General features: G+C 42.8%; 1 protein-coding gene across 1 annotated transcript in view; it reads right to left on the reverse strand.

Moving 5' to 3' along the window:
* Nucleotides 1–17,723, reverse strand: part of LOC136626577 (speedy protein A-like) — a 31,072-nt gene that overhangs the window by 6,742 nt on the left and 6,607 nt on the right. Inside the window, exons 3-4 of the mRNA XM_066601626.1 lie at nucleotides 12,449–12,502; nucleotides 12,325–12,392 (exon numbers count right to left, since the gene is read on the reverse strand). Coding sequence (XP_066457723.1) covers nucleotides 12,325–12,392; nucleotides 12,449–12,502 — 122 coding nt within the window. The remainder of the gene's footprint in view (nucleotides 1–12,324; nucleotides 12,393–12,448; nucleotides 12,503–17,723) is intronic.

Below are 17,723 nucleotides of genomic sequence, written 5' to 3' on the forward strand. Positions count from 1 at the left end.
CACCTGAACAAATTTATACGCCCAGAATTTTTCCCAGACCATCTGCTTAACTGCCTGTCTAATGAATCTCTGCTGGCGCTATGAAAAGAGGCCATGCAGGATAAGCCTTATCTTAGAGGCCAAGGAGGCCGAGCCTGAGCTTGGAGGCCATGTCGGTCAAGCCTAAAGCTCAGAGGCCATGCCAGCCAAGCCTAAAGCTCAGAGGCCATGCCGGCCAAGCCTAAAGCTCAGAGGCCATGCCGGCCAAGTCTAAAGCTCAGAGGCCATGCCGGCCAAGCCTAAAGCTCAGAGGCCATGCCGGCCAAGCCTAAGCTCAGAGGCAACATAGGCCAAGCTTGGAAGAAATCCAAAACCCAGATGCCAAGCCCAAAGGTGAAATGGGACAAAAAAAGAAAACCCTCTTCCCCCTCTAGGCAATTGTGTTGTCATCAAGTCTGTGCCCTGGATGTTCAGGCGCACAATTAACCCTTCGGTATTTTTTGCATTCTTGCAGTGCCAAGGCAAAGTTGGACTGTAATATCTCATTCAAAGTGATTATCCAGTGGCTCCTAGCAGAGGCTTGCAGCAGACAGGTAACCTCTATGCCCATAGGCATCTGGGGAATCCATTTTCCTAACCGGTCCCATGTACAGAAAACAGGAACTGAAAAGGTGAAGGGTGTTCCCTTTGAAAAAAATCTGGAAGATTCCTGTTTCCTGTGCAGATGGAAAGCGCTCTATCATGACCGAAGTCATGGGCGTAAGAAATATACTGCTTAGTATTTACCAGCCCATTAGTTTATTTGAGCTGTCTGCATACAGTACAGTCTGCATATAGCGCCTCCCTAACATAGAACCAATGAAAGGAATAACTAATACATTTTGTGCTTAACATCTATCTGTCTTCTCTTGAAGACAATATAAAGAAAAGAAAGCTGAAGCTGGTGGCCAACACTACTGTCCTGCAGAACTATTCTCCAGAGCTGAAGTCTGGGGTTACAACGAAACCAAGAGCCTGGCATCTTAAGGCACATATAACTGAATTCTAGCAGATTTTCAGTGCAGGTTTGTATACAGAAAAGCTGCAGCGCATTATACTACCAGCCTTGTGGATGAGATATCAACATTCCTAAAGCCGTATTGAGACAAAGCAAATTTGTTGCAGGTCTATGATGCATTTTTTGAGGCTGATGTATTTGTTGCCTTGTCTGCATCACCATATCATCCGGGAAATACATATATTGGGGGTTTCTGTTTTTTTTTTCTTTATTTGGGGGCTGTTTTAGATTGATATTTCCATGAAGAGGAACAAGCTACCATAGTAAATTCTGCCGGTGAATGGTAAAATAATGCAGTGTGTGCTCTGTAGTCTGTCAAGAGGTACATCTATTGGACCACCTTTTACCATTGTCCTCATGCGTATGTTTAGGCCTGGTTCACATCTGCGCTAGAACCTCCATCTGGAACTTCAGTCGCAGACCCTGCACAAAGTACCAGAAGAAATAGCGCTGCATGCTGCACTTTTTCTTCTGGTAAAATGCCAGGTAGCTGGGTGCAAACCGAACAGACCCCATTATAGTCAATGGGGTCCGTCATAAGACGAATCCTTTCGGCCAACAGATTCCCTTTTCCTGTTCCACGAATGGAGCAGGAAAACGGAACTCCCACCACAGATGTGAAAGCAGCTTAGACTCAGAATGGTAGAGTTGGAAGGGACCTCCAGGGTCATTTGTCCAGTCTTTGGTTGAAGACTTCTATTGAAGAACTCACCCCATCCTGTGGTAACCTGTTCCACTCATTGATCCCCCTAACTGTCTAATATCTAATCTGTGTCTCCTCCCTTTCAGTTTTATTCCATTGCTTCTAGTCTTTGCCTGTGCAAATGAGAATAGAGCTGATCCCTCTGCACTGTGACAGCCCTTCAGATATTTGTAGACAGCTTTTCAGTCTTTTCTCAGCCTTCTTTTTTGCAAGCTAAACATTCCCAGATTCTGAAATCCAACCTTGAGGTCTGAGTTTTCTCAGGTCTTCCTCCTCTTTTTATCCAAAATTCAAGGATAGCATGATCACTGCCTCCTAAGGTCCCAGACACCCTTACTTCCTCAACCATTTCCTCCCTGTTGGTAAGAATTAGGTCCAAGATAGCAGATCCCCTTGTTTTCTCTTCTACCTTTTGGAAGATGAAGTTGTCAGCAAGAGCGGATAAGAAATTTTTGGATCCACTACTTTTACCTGAGAGAGATTCCCAACAAATGTCTGGATGGTTAAAATCTCCCATAATCACTAGGTCATGCTTTTTTGAGAGCTTGGCCATCTGATGTAGAAAGAGTTCATCCATATCTTCTGCTTGTCCAGGCAGCCTATAGTAAATCACTACAATGGTATCCTTTATGTTGTTCTCGCCTTGCATTCTTACCCAAACAGTTTCTACAGGTTGAATCTCTGGAAATTAATGTTTTCCTAACATACAACACAATACCTCCTCACCATTTTTTTGGTCTGTTTCTTATAAAAAAGTTGTATCCTTCAAGCCTAGTATTCCAATCATGTGTATCATTCCACCATGTTTCCATGATGCCTATGACATCATATTTCTCTTCCTGTTAGGTGCTTCAATACTCCTTGTTTGTTTCCCATGCTCTGTGCATTTGTGTAAAAACATTTTAGTTTGTTTGTGATTGGTGTCTCTTGCTCCTCTATTTGACTTCTGAATTTTTTGTCTTTGTTCTTTCTTTCCACTTCTAATAGTGAGGTTCTCAAATGAATTAATTAGCTGGAAAATTCTACCTGGCCTATCACTAGCTTTACCCAGTCCTATACTAGCAATAGACTAATTTACACGCAAAGACAATCATTCAAACGATTGAAAGATTTAAAGTTAAAGCAATCATTTTGCATAAAGTGTTAATGGACACTAATGTGCATTAACACTTTATCACCTTTTTGCATGTAAAAGGGCACCCAGAAGCTTTTTTGCAGAGCCCAACATGTGGTCTGAGCTCTGCACACAGCTCCATTGTTCTTGCATGGGTTGTTGACAGAATACAATGTAATCTCCCGCTGAGAATGCAGCATGCAGTCTTTGTTATCTCTCTCCAGCCGAAGGATGGATTTTAAGCTCACCTTAAAATCATCATTCAGCCGAAAAGTGCACAATGGCCGCGTTACACGCAACCAAATTTTGAGCGATAATCGTTGCATATAAATGGGCAGTTAATCTTCACAATTAATACTATCAATCTGAAAAAAAGCACAAGACATTTTTTTTTACAGAAATGTATTTAGGGCAAGGATGCAGTGCACAACAATACAAAGATCACCATGAGAACAGAGTTAAGTGTTTGCCAAACCTGTTCATACATCGAGTTATCTAAATAGAGAACACTTCACAATCCCGAACCCCACAGACATGTACAAAAAGAGCAATTAAAAAGGGTTATAAATAGATCTATTTTGCCACAAAAATAGATTTTGAAGTATAAAAACTACAGGAACATTCTGCAGCTGGTCACGAGTTCATGTTTATGGAGCATCACGGGAAGTAAAGACCACATGGGTGGGTAAACCTAAAATTGGCAGATGCAAAAGGAGAAAAAGGGTAACATTTCCCTGTTGGCACAACAGTAACTCTATTCCTTGGGCTGGTCTATGGAAGGCTAAGGCACTGTCTTGTCACAGAACAAAAGCCAGTAAGTGCAGTAATGTGTGCATTCCACTTAATTACAGGTCATATTCACACAGCGATGCCAGCGGGGAGAGGGCACTTCAGCAAATTACAGGAATTTTAAAAAAAATCCTATTTCAGCAGTTTCGTGCACCACCAGCACCATTTTAACAGCATATTATCCTTCACCTTCTCCAGCACAATTCTGCCAAATTAGACTAGGATGCACAAAACCAAAACGGACCACCAATAACTTTGGCACCAAAACTTTCAGCAGCACCACGATGCAAAAGTCACACTATTTACTGGCTTCTGTTCTCCTGCTGCACGGGGACTAAAATGCTTCCAATAAACCAGCAGGAATAGAAAAAACTCCACACAGTTATGTCACAAAAATACTTATTCTGTAGGAATTTTCAAGATGATGAAATGTATCTACTGTAGCTCTCCCAATGAGAAGTAATCCACCAGTGAAACGGATCCTATACAGGGTTGCCAACCTCCTCAGCTAGTTTTTCTGGACAATTGAACCAAAAATCACGGACGGCACAATTTTTTTTTTCACAGACGTATAACACACCCATTTCTACAGGCCACACTTACGGGCCACACACTCAAAACGCCTCAAAATGTGAAGCATCATGGATCTGCCAGCAGCAAGGAGATGTAATGTCGTGCGCAGAGCCCCATGCCAGAGCCCCAATCTGCAATGAGTTATAAAGACGTACTTTACTGTCAGTCTGTCACATTTATATAAACCTTTCTTGTGAATTATTATTGACCCCTTAAGGCTAGTTTCACACAGGTGATAAAATCTTGCAATTTTCGTGCGATGCGAGAGAGAGTAAAAACACAGAATTATGAAACTCATGATTTTCAATAGTTTCATTCACATCTGCGATGTTTCCACTCCTGTGATGTTGCGAAATGAAAAAAAATTATCTCACATCGCAGAAAGATGGGGCATGCCGCGATTTTTATTATCTCCCGTGTTTTCCTATGGAGCCTCCTTTTTATCAGAAAGCACAAACTTGTGAGAAAATTGCAATCGGCAGCGACGTTTTTGCGAGAGAAAGCAGCGCTAATGCTCAAAAATCAGGGAAAAAAGATACAATTGTGCCACAATTTTCTCACAACAATATCGCGATTGCCTTTGTGAAGACCTAAGGACCAAGCGCAGTAAATATAAGTCGATTGGTCCTGGGCTTTGATCCCGTTTGATAGCAAAAATACGGTGCAGGTTAAGTCCTTGGGTGTCAAACACAACTGAGGACCTGGAGGAGAAGGGAGAAGCAATTTTTCACTGCTTCCACCTTATCCTTCCCAGGCTATATAGCACTCAATGAGCGCTGTGTACAAAAAAATGAAAGCGGAAGCGTTAGTTCTGCTATGTGACCCAGCGATCACGTGACCACCAGTTGCCCTTTGTCACAGCAGAGCTGCAGGGTCCTGGATGATCCTGATCGGCTCCGCCAGTGACTAGTGTCACTGCAGGGGATGTTTTCCCCTGTAACTAGTGCTCATATGGATGTTCTAGCTATAGGGTGAAAATGTGAAAGAAAAAAGAAAAAAAAAAGACAAATGTGAATGACCCCCAGATGTCAAGGGGAACATAGATGGCAAAAAAAATAAATTTTTAATTATATATATAATAATTTGTTATAATCGTAAAGAAAAACTACAGACTAAAATAAAAATATATACATAAAAAAGAAAATGATTCAAAGCTGATGCCAACCAAAACAGTCGGCATATGCACCCTATAATGTAAAACTATGCAAATTATATATTGAAACATCCAAAACAAAAATGAGGAGCCCATGTTCATACTTTATTTTAGCGTAAATATACCAATTTTAAAAATAAACCATAAATTACATTTTTTTTAGCTTTTTTCCCCTAATAAACCTAAAAAATGGAAAACAAATTAATTGAAAAAAAGATAACAGATAAAAACCCCTATATGTCATGGGGAAAAAATGCAACAAAAATAATTAATTTTGGTAGCTATAAAACAATAGAATTAGGCAGTATAACCAAACGAGTAAAATCCCTAAAAAGTGTCTGATCCTTAAGAGGTTAAAGAGTACATATGTGGAGAAAAGGGAATCTCCGTGGGATATTGGATGTTATTAAAGTTTGTAATATTTTTTATTACTGGATTTTGTCTGTTACATGAGTGCAGATCACTGTTGCTATGTGAAATCCGTACACTGTTATGAAGCAGGTGGTGTCCACACTGCACTGGCTTTGTGTATACGGGAGCTGGCTGATCAGTGTTACCCACTCCAGTACTCTGCCCGTGCCTGTGCCTAATCCTGCAGCCGCAGTAAAACCTGTCTCCCCCTGACCAGGCAGCTTCCCCATATATAGACAGAACAGTCTGTACACCACTTGCTTATAAGCCGCGTACGGATTTCATATAGCAACAGTGATCTGCTCCAAGCAGTGGAGCTGTAGGAGTTACTATGACAGAGATCCAGCAAGGTTTGTAAATGAGGAGACAAAATCAAGTAATAAAATATATTACAAAGTTTATTATCAACTAACATCTCTTTTGCGGTATTCCCTGTGGGGTAATGGGTGGCAGCCCTTGTCCATAAAGTTCACAAGTACTTTAAACACAAATTAACATACTTATAATCACAATAACCAGAGTATCAGTCTATCAACACACACAACTTCTTTCATCTTCGGTGCAATCGTCAGACATCACTTCTCCTTACAGGCAGTGGGCGGGCCTGGGCTGACAAAGAAAGATGATTGGCTAACCGAAACCCTTGCTCTCTAGTTTTCCCTTTCTTGCCGGCTGCCCTAGCGGTGCCTTGTTTGCGCTGCACATGCCCAAGCTTGAAATCAAATTCACAGTCAGTGTTTTTTCCTGCCGGACACTATGGACAGCAGAAAAAGACACTAGTTTTTTTTGTGGACTGTCCATGCATTTATGGATGGTTGGCAACCCTGATCATATACCTATACCAGCCAATGCTCACATTTTTAAGGCTGGGTTCACTCAAGGACTCCTATCCAGATGATAGCTGTGCAAAAATGCAGATCAATCAGGTTTTTGATCTAATGGTATCCTTCTTGACATCTGGGTCCACCTACCATATGTGTTAATGAGGCCTAAGAATCATTTCTCTCATTTGGTCACTTCTGCCCTAGTGTATGATCACCACCTATACCTATAGAAACATAGTAGCAAGAAAATGTGTTTATATTTACTATGCAGTTATAGCCAGGTGCATACATGGAACTCATTGGGCTCCATAGCAAAATTCTGAATTGCCTCGTCTTCCAAAAGAGAAAAATTATATTAGAGACAGCATATATATACTGCAACCGGTTTAGATGTGTGCATGGTGCATGGTGAACTACATATATTAGAATGGTCTGGCACCCTGTATCCACTATGTGTGGGAGTGTACGCCAAGCAGCCACCCCCCTCATTATTAAGAGGCAGTGTGAGTGGCTGTCTTATCGGTGTCCTGCACAGGTGTTATTTGCTCCTCCATTTGGTAGTCAGCTACCTACATGGTGAGAGGAAGCATCTATATGCACTCCTCATTCAGTAAGTAACTACCATTTTCTGTGATTGTTTTTAATTTTTTTTTCTTTTTCGGTTTAGATACAGGAGCTCAACTATAGTATATCTATAAATGATGCAGTTACCGTAAATTAGTCAGATACTGCCTCTACACAGTGATAGTAATTACAGTGTAGTTACCTCTAGCCATAAGTGGTGCCTTTTGTGCTTGGAGATGTCCCTTTTCATTTTTGTTCTCTATCTGGGCCCAGACCACCATGAAGACTTTTTCCAGCCATGACCCCTCTTCTGCTACACCCAATGCACTTCATACTACCACTCCCCATGATACTACGGTCTACCCTTTTGCTGAATGTTCGGTCAGCAGTACAAGTCTCACTTACCATCTAGCTTGTCTGAGCACTGCTGCCTCAATCAGTACAGGCTGCCTCCTAAACTAAACTGAGACCAAGAAGGAGTGGGAGAAGGCAGCCTGCACTGGCGGAGACAGCAGCATCTGGACTAGCTAGAAAGTGAGATTTGGGGTGCTGGCCTGGACATTTAGAGGAAAGCGTAGACAAAATCAGCCATAGGTCAGATGGTAGGGCCATTCGTACTTAATTTCAATCCCATTGTTTGCCTACATTGGCCACTGGCTATAGCTCTACTGGTGCAGAATGTATCCAAGGCAGATCTGGTGGATTAAACTTAAAGGGAGGAAGTGACCAGATGTAGGCCCTTTAACATATATAGAGTAGTGTTTTAGGGTGAAGTAACTTTCTATTCAATATAAAGGTTATTAGACCGCTTCTGTGTGTGAACTTTTCACTAGTACCAGCAAACAACTACTCAATTTCAGCCTATATAGTCAGACATCACGATGCTAGGAGTGCTCTGAAAATAATAATACATAGAATCAATGTTTTTCCTGATTGAGAACTTTCTGTAAACCTGTAGGATACATCAGGTTATCTCTAATGCAGGGCTCGGGTGGACAGCACACAACTCAGGATGTGTAAGAGTATTAAATATAGAAGTCATGTTCTGCCCCCACAAGGCCTGCATTAGGTATAACAGTGGATCAGCTGTGCCTGGTGTGCGCCTTTAATTTTTTTTCATGATTTCCTATTTGGATATTTGAAATTAGAAATATTATTTGTCAATATATTGTAAGACTGTAAATCAAATTTTGCCTAAATATTATGTTGAAATGCATCAAGAAAAGTAAAATTACAAAACCCTGCACCAAAACAGAAGGTTAATAAACCTACATATATTTTAGTATTTTTTCTCTTGGGGTCACCAAAGCAAAGAGGGGAGGAAGCCGGGGCCCGTGAATATCAGCTCTCTGTCTCCAAACCGTGTTGCGTGGCTCCAGTTCTAATCATTGCATACTAACAAATTATGCAGATTTTCCACCTTCAAAATAGAAATAACCAATAATGTCCTCCACAAATTATTCTTTCCCGGAGATTTCTGAGACTTGGGCTTTACAGTTCTATAATTCACAGTGGTAGGGAAAGTCTATATAATAGTTAATCTAGCCCTTCACAGATATAGACTAAATAACAAGCTTTATTAATAATTATTAAAACCATGGGCTAACGCATAAACATACTAACAATGGCAAGACACGAACATTGAGGCTGTGCTGGGTTACCAGCCTACAGTGATAGAAGGGGCAGTAAGTATCAAATAACCCAATGTTTTTAAGTTGTATAGATGTGAGTTAGAACTGCATTATTATTCGTATAGATACTCATTAGAACTGGATTTATTGCTCTTAAAGCTAGATTATTGCTCAAGGCTTCTGCTTTCCTACTGCATTCGGGAGTTAGGAAAGGGGAATTTCCATGGCCGAAGTTTCTGACTCAGTTTCTGGACAGAACCAAGCAGCACTGGACGGACCCCATTGACTATAATGGGGTCCATCCACTTTCCACCCAGCAGCCTGGCTTTTGGGAGGAATTAAAAGCTCCGCATGCAGTTCTTTTTCTTTCTGTATTTAGAGCCGCATCCATGATGTAACCTCCGATGCAGATGTGAAAACGGCCTAAATATGATAAAACACATGTGCAATGGGCATCCGTTCATCGGCTGATCAGCTCATTCATGTGCTCATTGCTTAGCTACACATCTTCCTGCATAAGTGAGGAGACGTCTACCCCATCAATGACAGCTGTATGGTGCAAGCGATTGGTCGTCCCCATAGAGCAGATAATCTGCATACACTGAGGTAATGAGCGCTGACTGACATGCTCATTGTCGGTGAGTGGTTTTTAGCAAGGGCAGATTATCTGCCTGTGTAATGCTGCCTTCACACGGGCATTTTTTCACACGCAAATTTTGCACATCCAATATGCAGAGAATAGAGTCCATAAATTTCAATGGGTTCATTCATACTTCCGTATTTTTCATGCACATTATGGTTGCACAAGAAAGAAATACATGCTCTATTTTTCTGCATATTTGCGCAGCAAAGGCCCCGATAGAAGTCAATGTGGGGGGGGGGGGGCGTTGCAAAAGTGTGCACAATACGCAAGGAGATGCATGAAACACTGTGCAATTCCGCTGGCTGCAGACATCTGGAACTAATTAGCCATTTCAATCGGTGTGTCTTTGGGGTGTATTTTCCCCCATCCCATTTGGTCTAGCCTTTGTGTGTATGTTTTTAGATACTTTCCAATAAAGAATAATCATTTTAAAGGGTCTAGTCTGTGAAGGGCCACACACAAAAATGAAAGTGACCTGTTGGCGCAAAAAGAAGTGTAAAATACGTTGATGCGCGCTCAAAAAAGCATTGCTCATTCTGCAAATACGCAACGCTCAGGAAGCGTAAATATGCACACACATGTATGAAGCCGGCCTAAAAAGGAGACAGTGTGACCCAAAAAGTGCAATTGTGATGTGTATTTTTTCCAATGATGTTCACCATGCTGGGTAAATAATCTGCTACTTTTATAGATCGGACTTTTATGGATGCAGCGATACCAAAGGGAATAAGAAATTGTGATGGTTTGGTTGCTCATGTAGTATAATGTAATACCATAATATTACATTATACCGCGATATGACAGGCAATCTATCAACCCGCACAACAGGCATGGGTTAATAGGTAATCTGCAGTGGCAGCCCTGGGGACTTTCAGAAGGCACCTGGCAGCCATTTTAACCAAATGGCACCCTGCAAGCCCATTGAAGAGGGACCGTACGGATCCCCTTAACTCTGTTCGGGGCATTTAAACGTTGCTGTCAGAATTGACTGTGGCATTTCAAGAGTTAACAACTGCTATCAGCATTAGTGCTAATCGCAGCTGTTGCCAGTTGGTGTCGGCTGTAAGAAACAGCCAGCACCCGCATTGTATGGAGGGTGATCAACCTAGATAACTGTACCTCCTGTTTCGTTAAGGGCTTAGTAAGGGTTCATTCACAGGTCACCCAAATGTGACACCTTAGAGGCACATAATGAATGCGGTAAAGGTGTGGCATGACTGGCACTTAACACTCCTTCCAAACAGATACATAACGGATAACATGAGACTCGTGCAACTTACATAAAATAACCAAGTGGCAATCCTGTTGCCTGTACCGAGCTCTTTAACCCCTTCACGACCAAGGACGTACCGGTACGTCCTGTGGCCGCGGGGTATGTATGAAAAGAGGTTGCGATGCAACCTCTCTTCATACAGTGCGGGCGTCAGCCGTTTATAACAGCTGACACCCGCGGGCAATAGCCGCGAGCGGCTGCGCGGCCGATTGCAGCTATTAACCATTTAAATGCCGCTGTCAATTTTGACAGTGGCATTTAAATCCCGCACAGCCCCCCCGCAGTGAGATCGGGGGAGCCGGGCAGGTGTCATGACAGCCGGGGGCCTAATGAAAGGCTCCAGGGCTGCCTTAACAGACTGCCTATCAAGCCATCCACACAGGGTGGCTTGATAGACTGCCTGTCAAAAAGCAGTATGACGTAATGCTAACTTTTTTAGTTACCCTGTCTCCCAGAAAAAACGCAATAAAAAGCGATAACAAAGTCGTATGTATTCCAAAATGGTACTATCAGAAACTACAGGACATCCCGCAAAAAGTGAGACCTTGCTCAACTACGGCGATGACGGCAGAAAATAATTGAAAAAAATGTAATGTCTTTGAAAAAAAAAAAAGAGGAGTATAGTAAAAAAAAAACTATACAAGTTTGGTATCGTAGTAATCGTACCGACCCATAGAATAAAGTTATCATGTCGTTTTTGTTGCCGTTTATGCGCCATAGAAGCAAGACGCACTAAAAGATGGCGAAATGTCGTGTTTTTTTTTCATTTTACTCCACTTAGAATTTTAAAAAGTTTTTCAGTACATTGTATGGTACTTTAAATAGCACAATTGAAAAATACAACTCGTCCCGCAAAAAACAAGCCCTCATACAGTGATGTCAATGGATAAATAAAGGAGTTACGATTTTTTTAAAGGGGGGAGGAAAAAATGAAAATGGAAAAGGAAAAAGAAAAATGGCCGAGTCATTAAGGGGTTAAAAGCATCAGGTTAGTGTTTCTGTGGACACAAAAGAATAGGTCAGCGCACCATCAGAACTTTAGAAGTGTTCTGAATAACATGCATTGTTACATTCATTGCATTATTAGAACTCTGAAGAATTATGTAGCTTCCAGAAATGTGGTTTATACAGTAATTGGCTTCCAATGTCCAACAATAATCAGGTTACAGACATTCAGAAACATGCTCAGACAAACACTGCAGATTAATTACGGATTAGAATCACTGTACTACATCCAAACATTCACAAAGGCAAAGATCTTCTAAAGTCTAATACAGATTGATGTTTTGTTCACAAACTATTGCCATGCTACAAAACCACCATGAGATCCATAAAGAGAAATATAGGACTATGAATTCATTGTTTCCAATTCACCAGGACGACCTTGTTGTTATATGTAGTACTGACTATCCATTCTTCTCTTGGTGGTTTTATACATCGTTCTACTAAGAAAGATCAAATGACCAATTTTAAGATTTACATTGAAATACAAGTATGGTGGCATCACTGAAAACAGCAGTCCCATCAGTTTCAGCTCAGGTAAGTCTAATAAACATGCTATCGCAGTTACAGGTAAGAACCTAAAAATCGAAGTGCTGCTTGCAGGATACAGAACGTTACTTGCCCGTGCAAAGTCAAAGTGGGCTTCATACTGTCCTCCCATGCCATAATTTGCCACCTGAAAGCGACAATATATGGGAATATTTATCTGTCCTCTAAAAAATCACAATTTACCTTTCCAAAATCAAAGTGGGGCTCATATTGGCCTCCAACACCATAGTTGGCCACCTGCGAGAAGAACACAGTGAGGAATGAGAGTGGATAGACATTGGTGATGCTCCCCATGTGGAATCTAGTTGACTTTAAGAAGACCACAGAGTAGTTTCCAATATGGAATTGAACAGGAGGTCAACAACATGCAGACATATGTGGGATGGTGAAAAGAGATGGTGCGTTCTCCAGGACAAAACAGTAACAGCCTAACTATAGGGTAAGCAATCAATCTGACCTGGAGCTCTATTGATCAGGACCACAGTGTTGCCCATAGGGCTATGAATGAGGCTTATATCATACAACCAACTAGGTTGACAGCAGTGGTGTGTCAAGAAGGGGCTCCTCTTTTTCTGCTCACAACAGGATTTCCAACTATTGGATCCCCAAAGATCACACACTGAAGAACTACACTAAGAACACTTGTAAAGGGAACCTGTCACCTCCCCCTACAGCACCATAAACTAAGTTATGGTGCTATTAGGGTACGTGAAGGAGCCAGATGAGGTACTTTTTTATTCTCCTGTCACACCTGCCTATGTGCTTCAAGGAGGCATAGGATGTGCCGCACATCAAAGAAACCTGGTTCTCCTCTTCCTAAGCTAAAAGCTTGGTAGCAGCTGGCTGATTATTGGCTGTATGTTATGCCCCTCCCTGATTGGTAGAGGGGTGGGAGTTAGAGCGGGAAACAATAGTATGAGCCTCTATGCAGAGGGGAAGGAGATTAGAGAAAGTGCAGGAGCAGAGCAGGAAGTGAAGGAGGAGTCAAGGCAGTCTTTAGGAATAGTCTGCTTAGTAGGTCATTGAAGGAGGATGTGCATGGAGTAGGTCTGCAGTGCGAGCAGCTGAAGCAAGTGTTTCTCTTTAGGGAAGCCAGGATTCACCAGCTCCCTAGTCTTCCTGGCAGTATGCTCCCTAGTCTTCCTGGTAGTATGGAGGAGAAAGGTTGAAGCAGTTCCATTAAAACAGTGAGTTACACAAAACCCAGTGAATTGAAAGCCAGTTGCAGTACAGCGGCCATCTTTGCTCTAATTTTAACACCTGCATAATTCCCTTCCAGTAAGCCACACAGATAACTAGGCCTGTGGCAATTCATACTGGGTAACCTTCCAAGTTCAAATAGAGAGAGCATTGAAGAGGAAATTGTATTTACTTGGAAATCAACTGTATTGCATAACCATTTGCTCTGCTATTATTCTGCAAGACTGACACTGTTAATTGTATTTTGTTTCAACTACATTAAAAACTGAAGTAAACTGTGCATTTCCGGATTGCTAACCAAAACAGCTACTTACGCCAGCCTAAGAGCTTTTTCTACCAGCTCCACCCAAAAAAATCCCATTCTTCTATACGTAATATCCGAAGATAGGAGGCTCTCATATAGATCAGAGAAGAGGCAAATTGAAATGGCTATACTACACTGATTTTTATCCAATGTGTAGAACAAGTTATTTCCACCATTGACTACCGTAGTCCCGAATAAAGTGCTGGCGTCACATGATAAACCACCGTTCAGTATAACAAGACGTGTATTTTGTGCCACTGTGCTGCGACTAAGTAAGACACCTTTTCCACCATTGTCAAGAGAGATTGCAGAGCCACCCATGACATCCATCTTGCAATCCCCGTGGTCTCCCCCACTTTGGCACGTCTCGCTCGGACGCTGCAGCAGCATCTCTAGCCCGATCGCTCATGCACTCTGTTTATACAGCAGATATATCGTTGGATCGTTCAAACGAGAGTGGGAGGAGGTGGGACAGGCCGGCGCTTAGCTCTGCCCTGTCCCGCCCCCTCCCACTGCAGAGAGACAGTGGGGAGGAGAGGACAGGTGAGTCTGCACGGGGGGGAGGAGAGCAGAGGGAGGGTGTTTAGCAGCCATGCAGCTAAACTCCCTCCCACCTCCGTCCACTACCATAGGCTCCCATAGGAGCCAATGCAGCGGCCGACGTATTCCGGCCTAAAAGATATTTCTAGGACTATCTTTAGGGCCCGACGTAAAAACGCCCAGCGCTATATTGGCCTGGCAGGCGTTTTTAGGTCTTAGTAATACGGCCATGCGATTTGAGGCATTGGAATTCAATGCATCAGATCACAACGTATATCAGCCGGCCGATATACGTTCGTGGGAAAGAGCCCTTAGAATGAGAAAATAAATTCAGACACATCGTTCACATTTGCTGTATAAGTGAATGAGAAAGACTGAACAAACATTGCTTAAACCGGACAATAAGTGAACGAGCCAACGATGATTTTTATGTCTGCATATAATGAACCATGAACGAAAAGTGAACAATTCTAATTCGCTGTTCAGTTGTTGGCTCGCGTTTAGACTAGGGATGAGCGAATATACTCGCTAAAGCACTACTCGCTCGAGTAATGTGCTTTAGACGAGTATCTCCCTGCTCGTCCCTGAAGATTCGGGGGCCGCCGCAGCTGACAGGTGAGTTGCGGCGGGGAGCAGGGGAGAGCGGGCGGGAGAGAGCGAGAGAGAGATCTCCCCTCCGTTCCTCCCTGCTCTCCCCCGCCGCTCCACAGCGGCTCCCGAATCTTCAGGGCCGAGCAGGGAGATACTCGTCTAAAGCACATTACTCGAACGAGTAGTGCTTTACTGAGTATACTCGCTCATCCCTAGTTTAGACCGAACAATTACTGTTCACTTCCGCTTGTTTGAACGATTTTTTGAATGATAGTCATTGCATCTAAAAGCACCTTTTAGACCAGCCTAAGAGCTATTTCTACCTGCTCCACCAAAAAAGCTCCCATTCTTCTATACGTAATATCCGCAGATAGGAGGCTCTCATACAGATCAGAGAAGATGCAAATTGAAATTGCTATGCTCTACTGATTTTTATCCAATGTGTGGAATAGATATGCTTGGTGAAGTTTAATTCTGTGTTGGACAATCTGTTAAGAACCTTCATCACAAAATACATGTATGTGAATTATCTTATTAAAATCAATGGGTTCTATTTACTACATATTGCTCACGCAAAGGTTTTTTAAATAGTATGCTGTGCTAATACGTTTGTGTGAATCTGACCTTTTTCTGTAAATGTAGTATGCTATTTACCTCCCAAAAGTCTTCCATAGATAGTCCTCCATACCTAATATGTCCATTTGTATTTGGCCAAGTACGGGTTCCTAGTTGCTCGGGAAACTGGTTAATAACGAATATAGCTGCCATTACTGCTGTCACAGGAGTTGTCAACCAACAGTCACAGAGTCTTGAAGGTAAAATCTGTTTAGTTATGTAAGGCTGCCTTCACATCTGCACTGAAACCTCTAGTTGGAGGTTTCTTCGCAGATCCATAACAAAATTACAGAAGAAATAGCGCTGCAGCCAGTAAAATGCCGAGTAGCTGAGCGAAAATCATATGGACCCCATTATAGTCAATGGGGACCATCCTGTGCTGAGTACTATTGTACCTTCATACCACCGGAAGTGGTGGGTGCAGCCAAGAGTTAGGGAGCTTGATAGGCAGGTCAGGCCCCCAGTGGCTGACTGGCTGCATTCACCATTCTGGCGCGCCACTGATAGCATGCTCTCATCCCTCCAGCGCTGTGTATTCTGGTGGCCTGCACTGAATTGTCCCCGGCGGCAGCAGTGAGTAAGGGCTGCGCTGTAGATTCTCCTCGCCTCCTGCTCTCTCCCCTTAAGACGTGCCGGGCCTCCCAGGTGCAGCGACTCAACCCCCTTTCTAACTCAAAAGCAGACAGCTGCACCTGCCGCGGCCACCACGGTTGGGGGGGCCTTCAGATGTCAGGGGACATTAGCTCACATTGGCGGCAAGGTGCTGGCAGCACCGGCGCGCAGGGGTTTTGAATGCAGGGGATAGTCCGAGGAGCGTGCACTGACTTTTGCCATGGGATGGAGGGTTAGAGGTAGTTTCACAGTTAGGCTTACATTATTAGGTCTCAATGCTTTCATGTAAATGACAGCCAGCACTCACACGGAACCATTTATAACTAATAATGTAAGCCTAACATTGAAACTACCCCTAACCCTCCATCCCACGGCAAAACTCCTTCCACGCTGCTGTCGGCTCTCTGAGCTGTGCTGGGTCGCCAGCCAATCAGAAGCTAGGGGTGTTAAGGACCGTTACACATGACCGGTCACATTAACCTTTCAAGCCTTGGGTTCCAAATTAGTTCATACCTGGATGCATCAGAGAGGCCAAAAACTATATGATTTATAGTAATTAGCTCTCACAGATATGTAGAGATGAGCCGCGGCAAGTATTCAGCCCACTCTGCTTAAGGCGCGTACACTGAATCTTTATTGACGGAGTATAGTTCTAATACAGGAAAGGAATACGTCATTAATCACGAGGTTAATCTTATTGGGTTAGAAAAACATCTAGAATTGTGCTTTGTTGAACAATCAGCGCAGTGAGAATAAATATGTGAAATGTCCTTCAAATGATTATTCTCTCTTGTGAGTTTGGATGATCGCAGCGTCTTATCAGCACGATTTGCTCTTTTCCCAAAGCTCAGGACATGGGGGAGTCTTTTCTGATAGCGGCTGTACCAGGCAAATGTTCTCGGATGAATAGAAAGAAAACAAAAAACAAATCATTAGACATTGCACCGAATACCCTGCTGTAAAGTTATTTCTGCTTTAATTATTGTTTCACTACGCACAAGCTTATTTACATCTTATAATGCTCCATTTTGTATCTAGCGGCCATTTTGAGACAGATTCTTCCATTTTATGGACCTGTACTTTCTCAAATCCCCCTAGAAACTGTCTCAAAATAAACAATACCTTATAACTTCTACTGGGCGGGGTAAGGTTTGCTTTCCCTATCTCTAGTTTATTATCTATGCCCTACCTATCATTGTTGGTCAGCTGTCCAAGGGCTAATCCCTTCCCCGACAACTAATCCTAACTAACTAAACACGAAGACCTAGTAGACACAGAAGGGATCTACAACACACATGCTACTCTAGTCTAATGCCTGGGAGACTAGAGTGGTCACTCCTGCTTCTGCTGAGACAGATCCATAAGGGGACAAATCGCTCTGTTGTATTATAGGCATATAGCCATCGCCTGGGGTTTCCGCATCAACATACACGGGAGCAACAGGCACCATCTGATCTGTAAGCTTAGCACAAGAGCGTCTCATGCAGGGCACAATACAGACAGAAAGTAGCAGGAGTATGATAAGAGTAACCAGACTCCCTATTCCTATCTGCATCAAGAATTGTTTCCATTGTCCGGTCCATACAAACCACTCAT

This window comes from Eleutherodactylus coqui, chromosome 4 (assembly GCF_035609145.1).
Source record: "Eleutherodactylus coqui strain aEleCoq1 chromosome 4, aEleCoq1.hap1, whole genome shotgun sequence".
Classification (NCBI taxonomy): domain Eukaryota; kingdom Metazoa; phylum Chordata; class Amphibia; order Anura; family Eleutherodactylidae; genus Eleutherodactylus; species Eleutherodactylus coqui.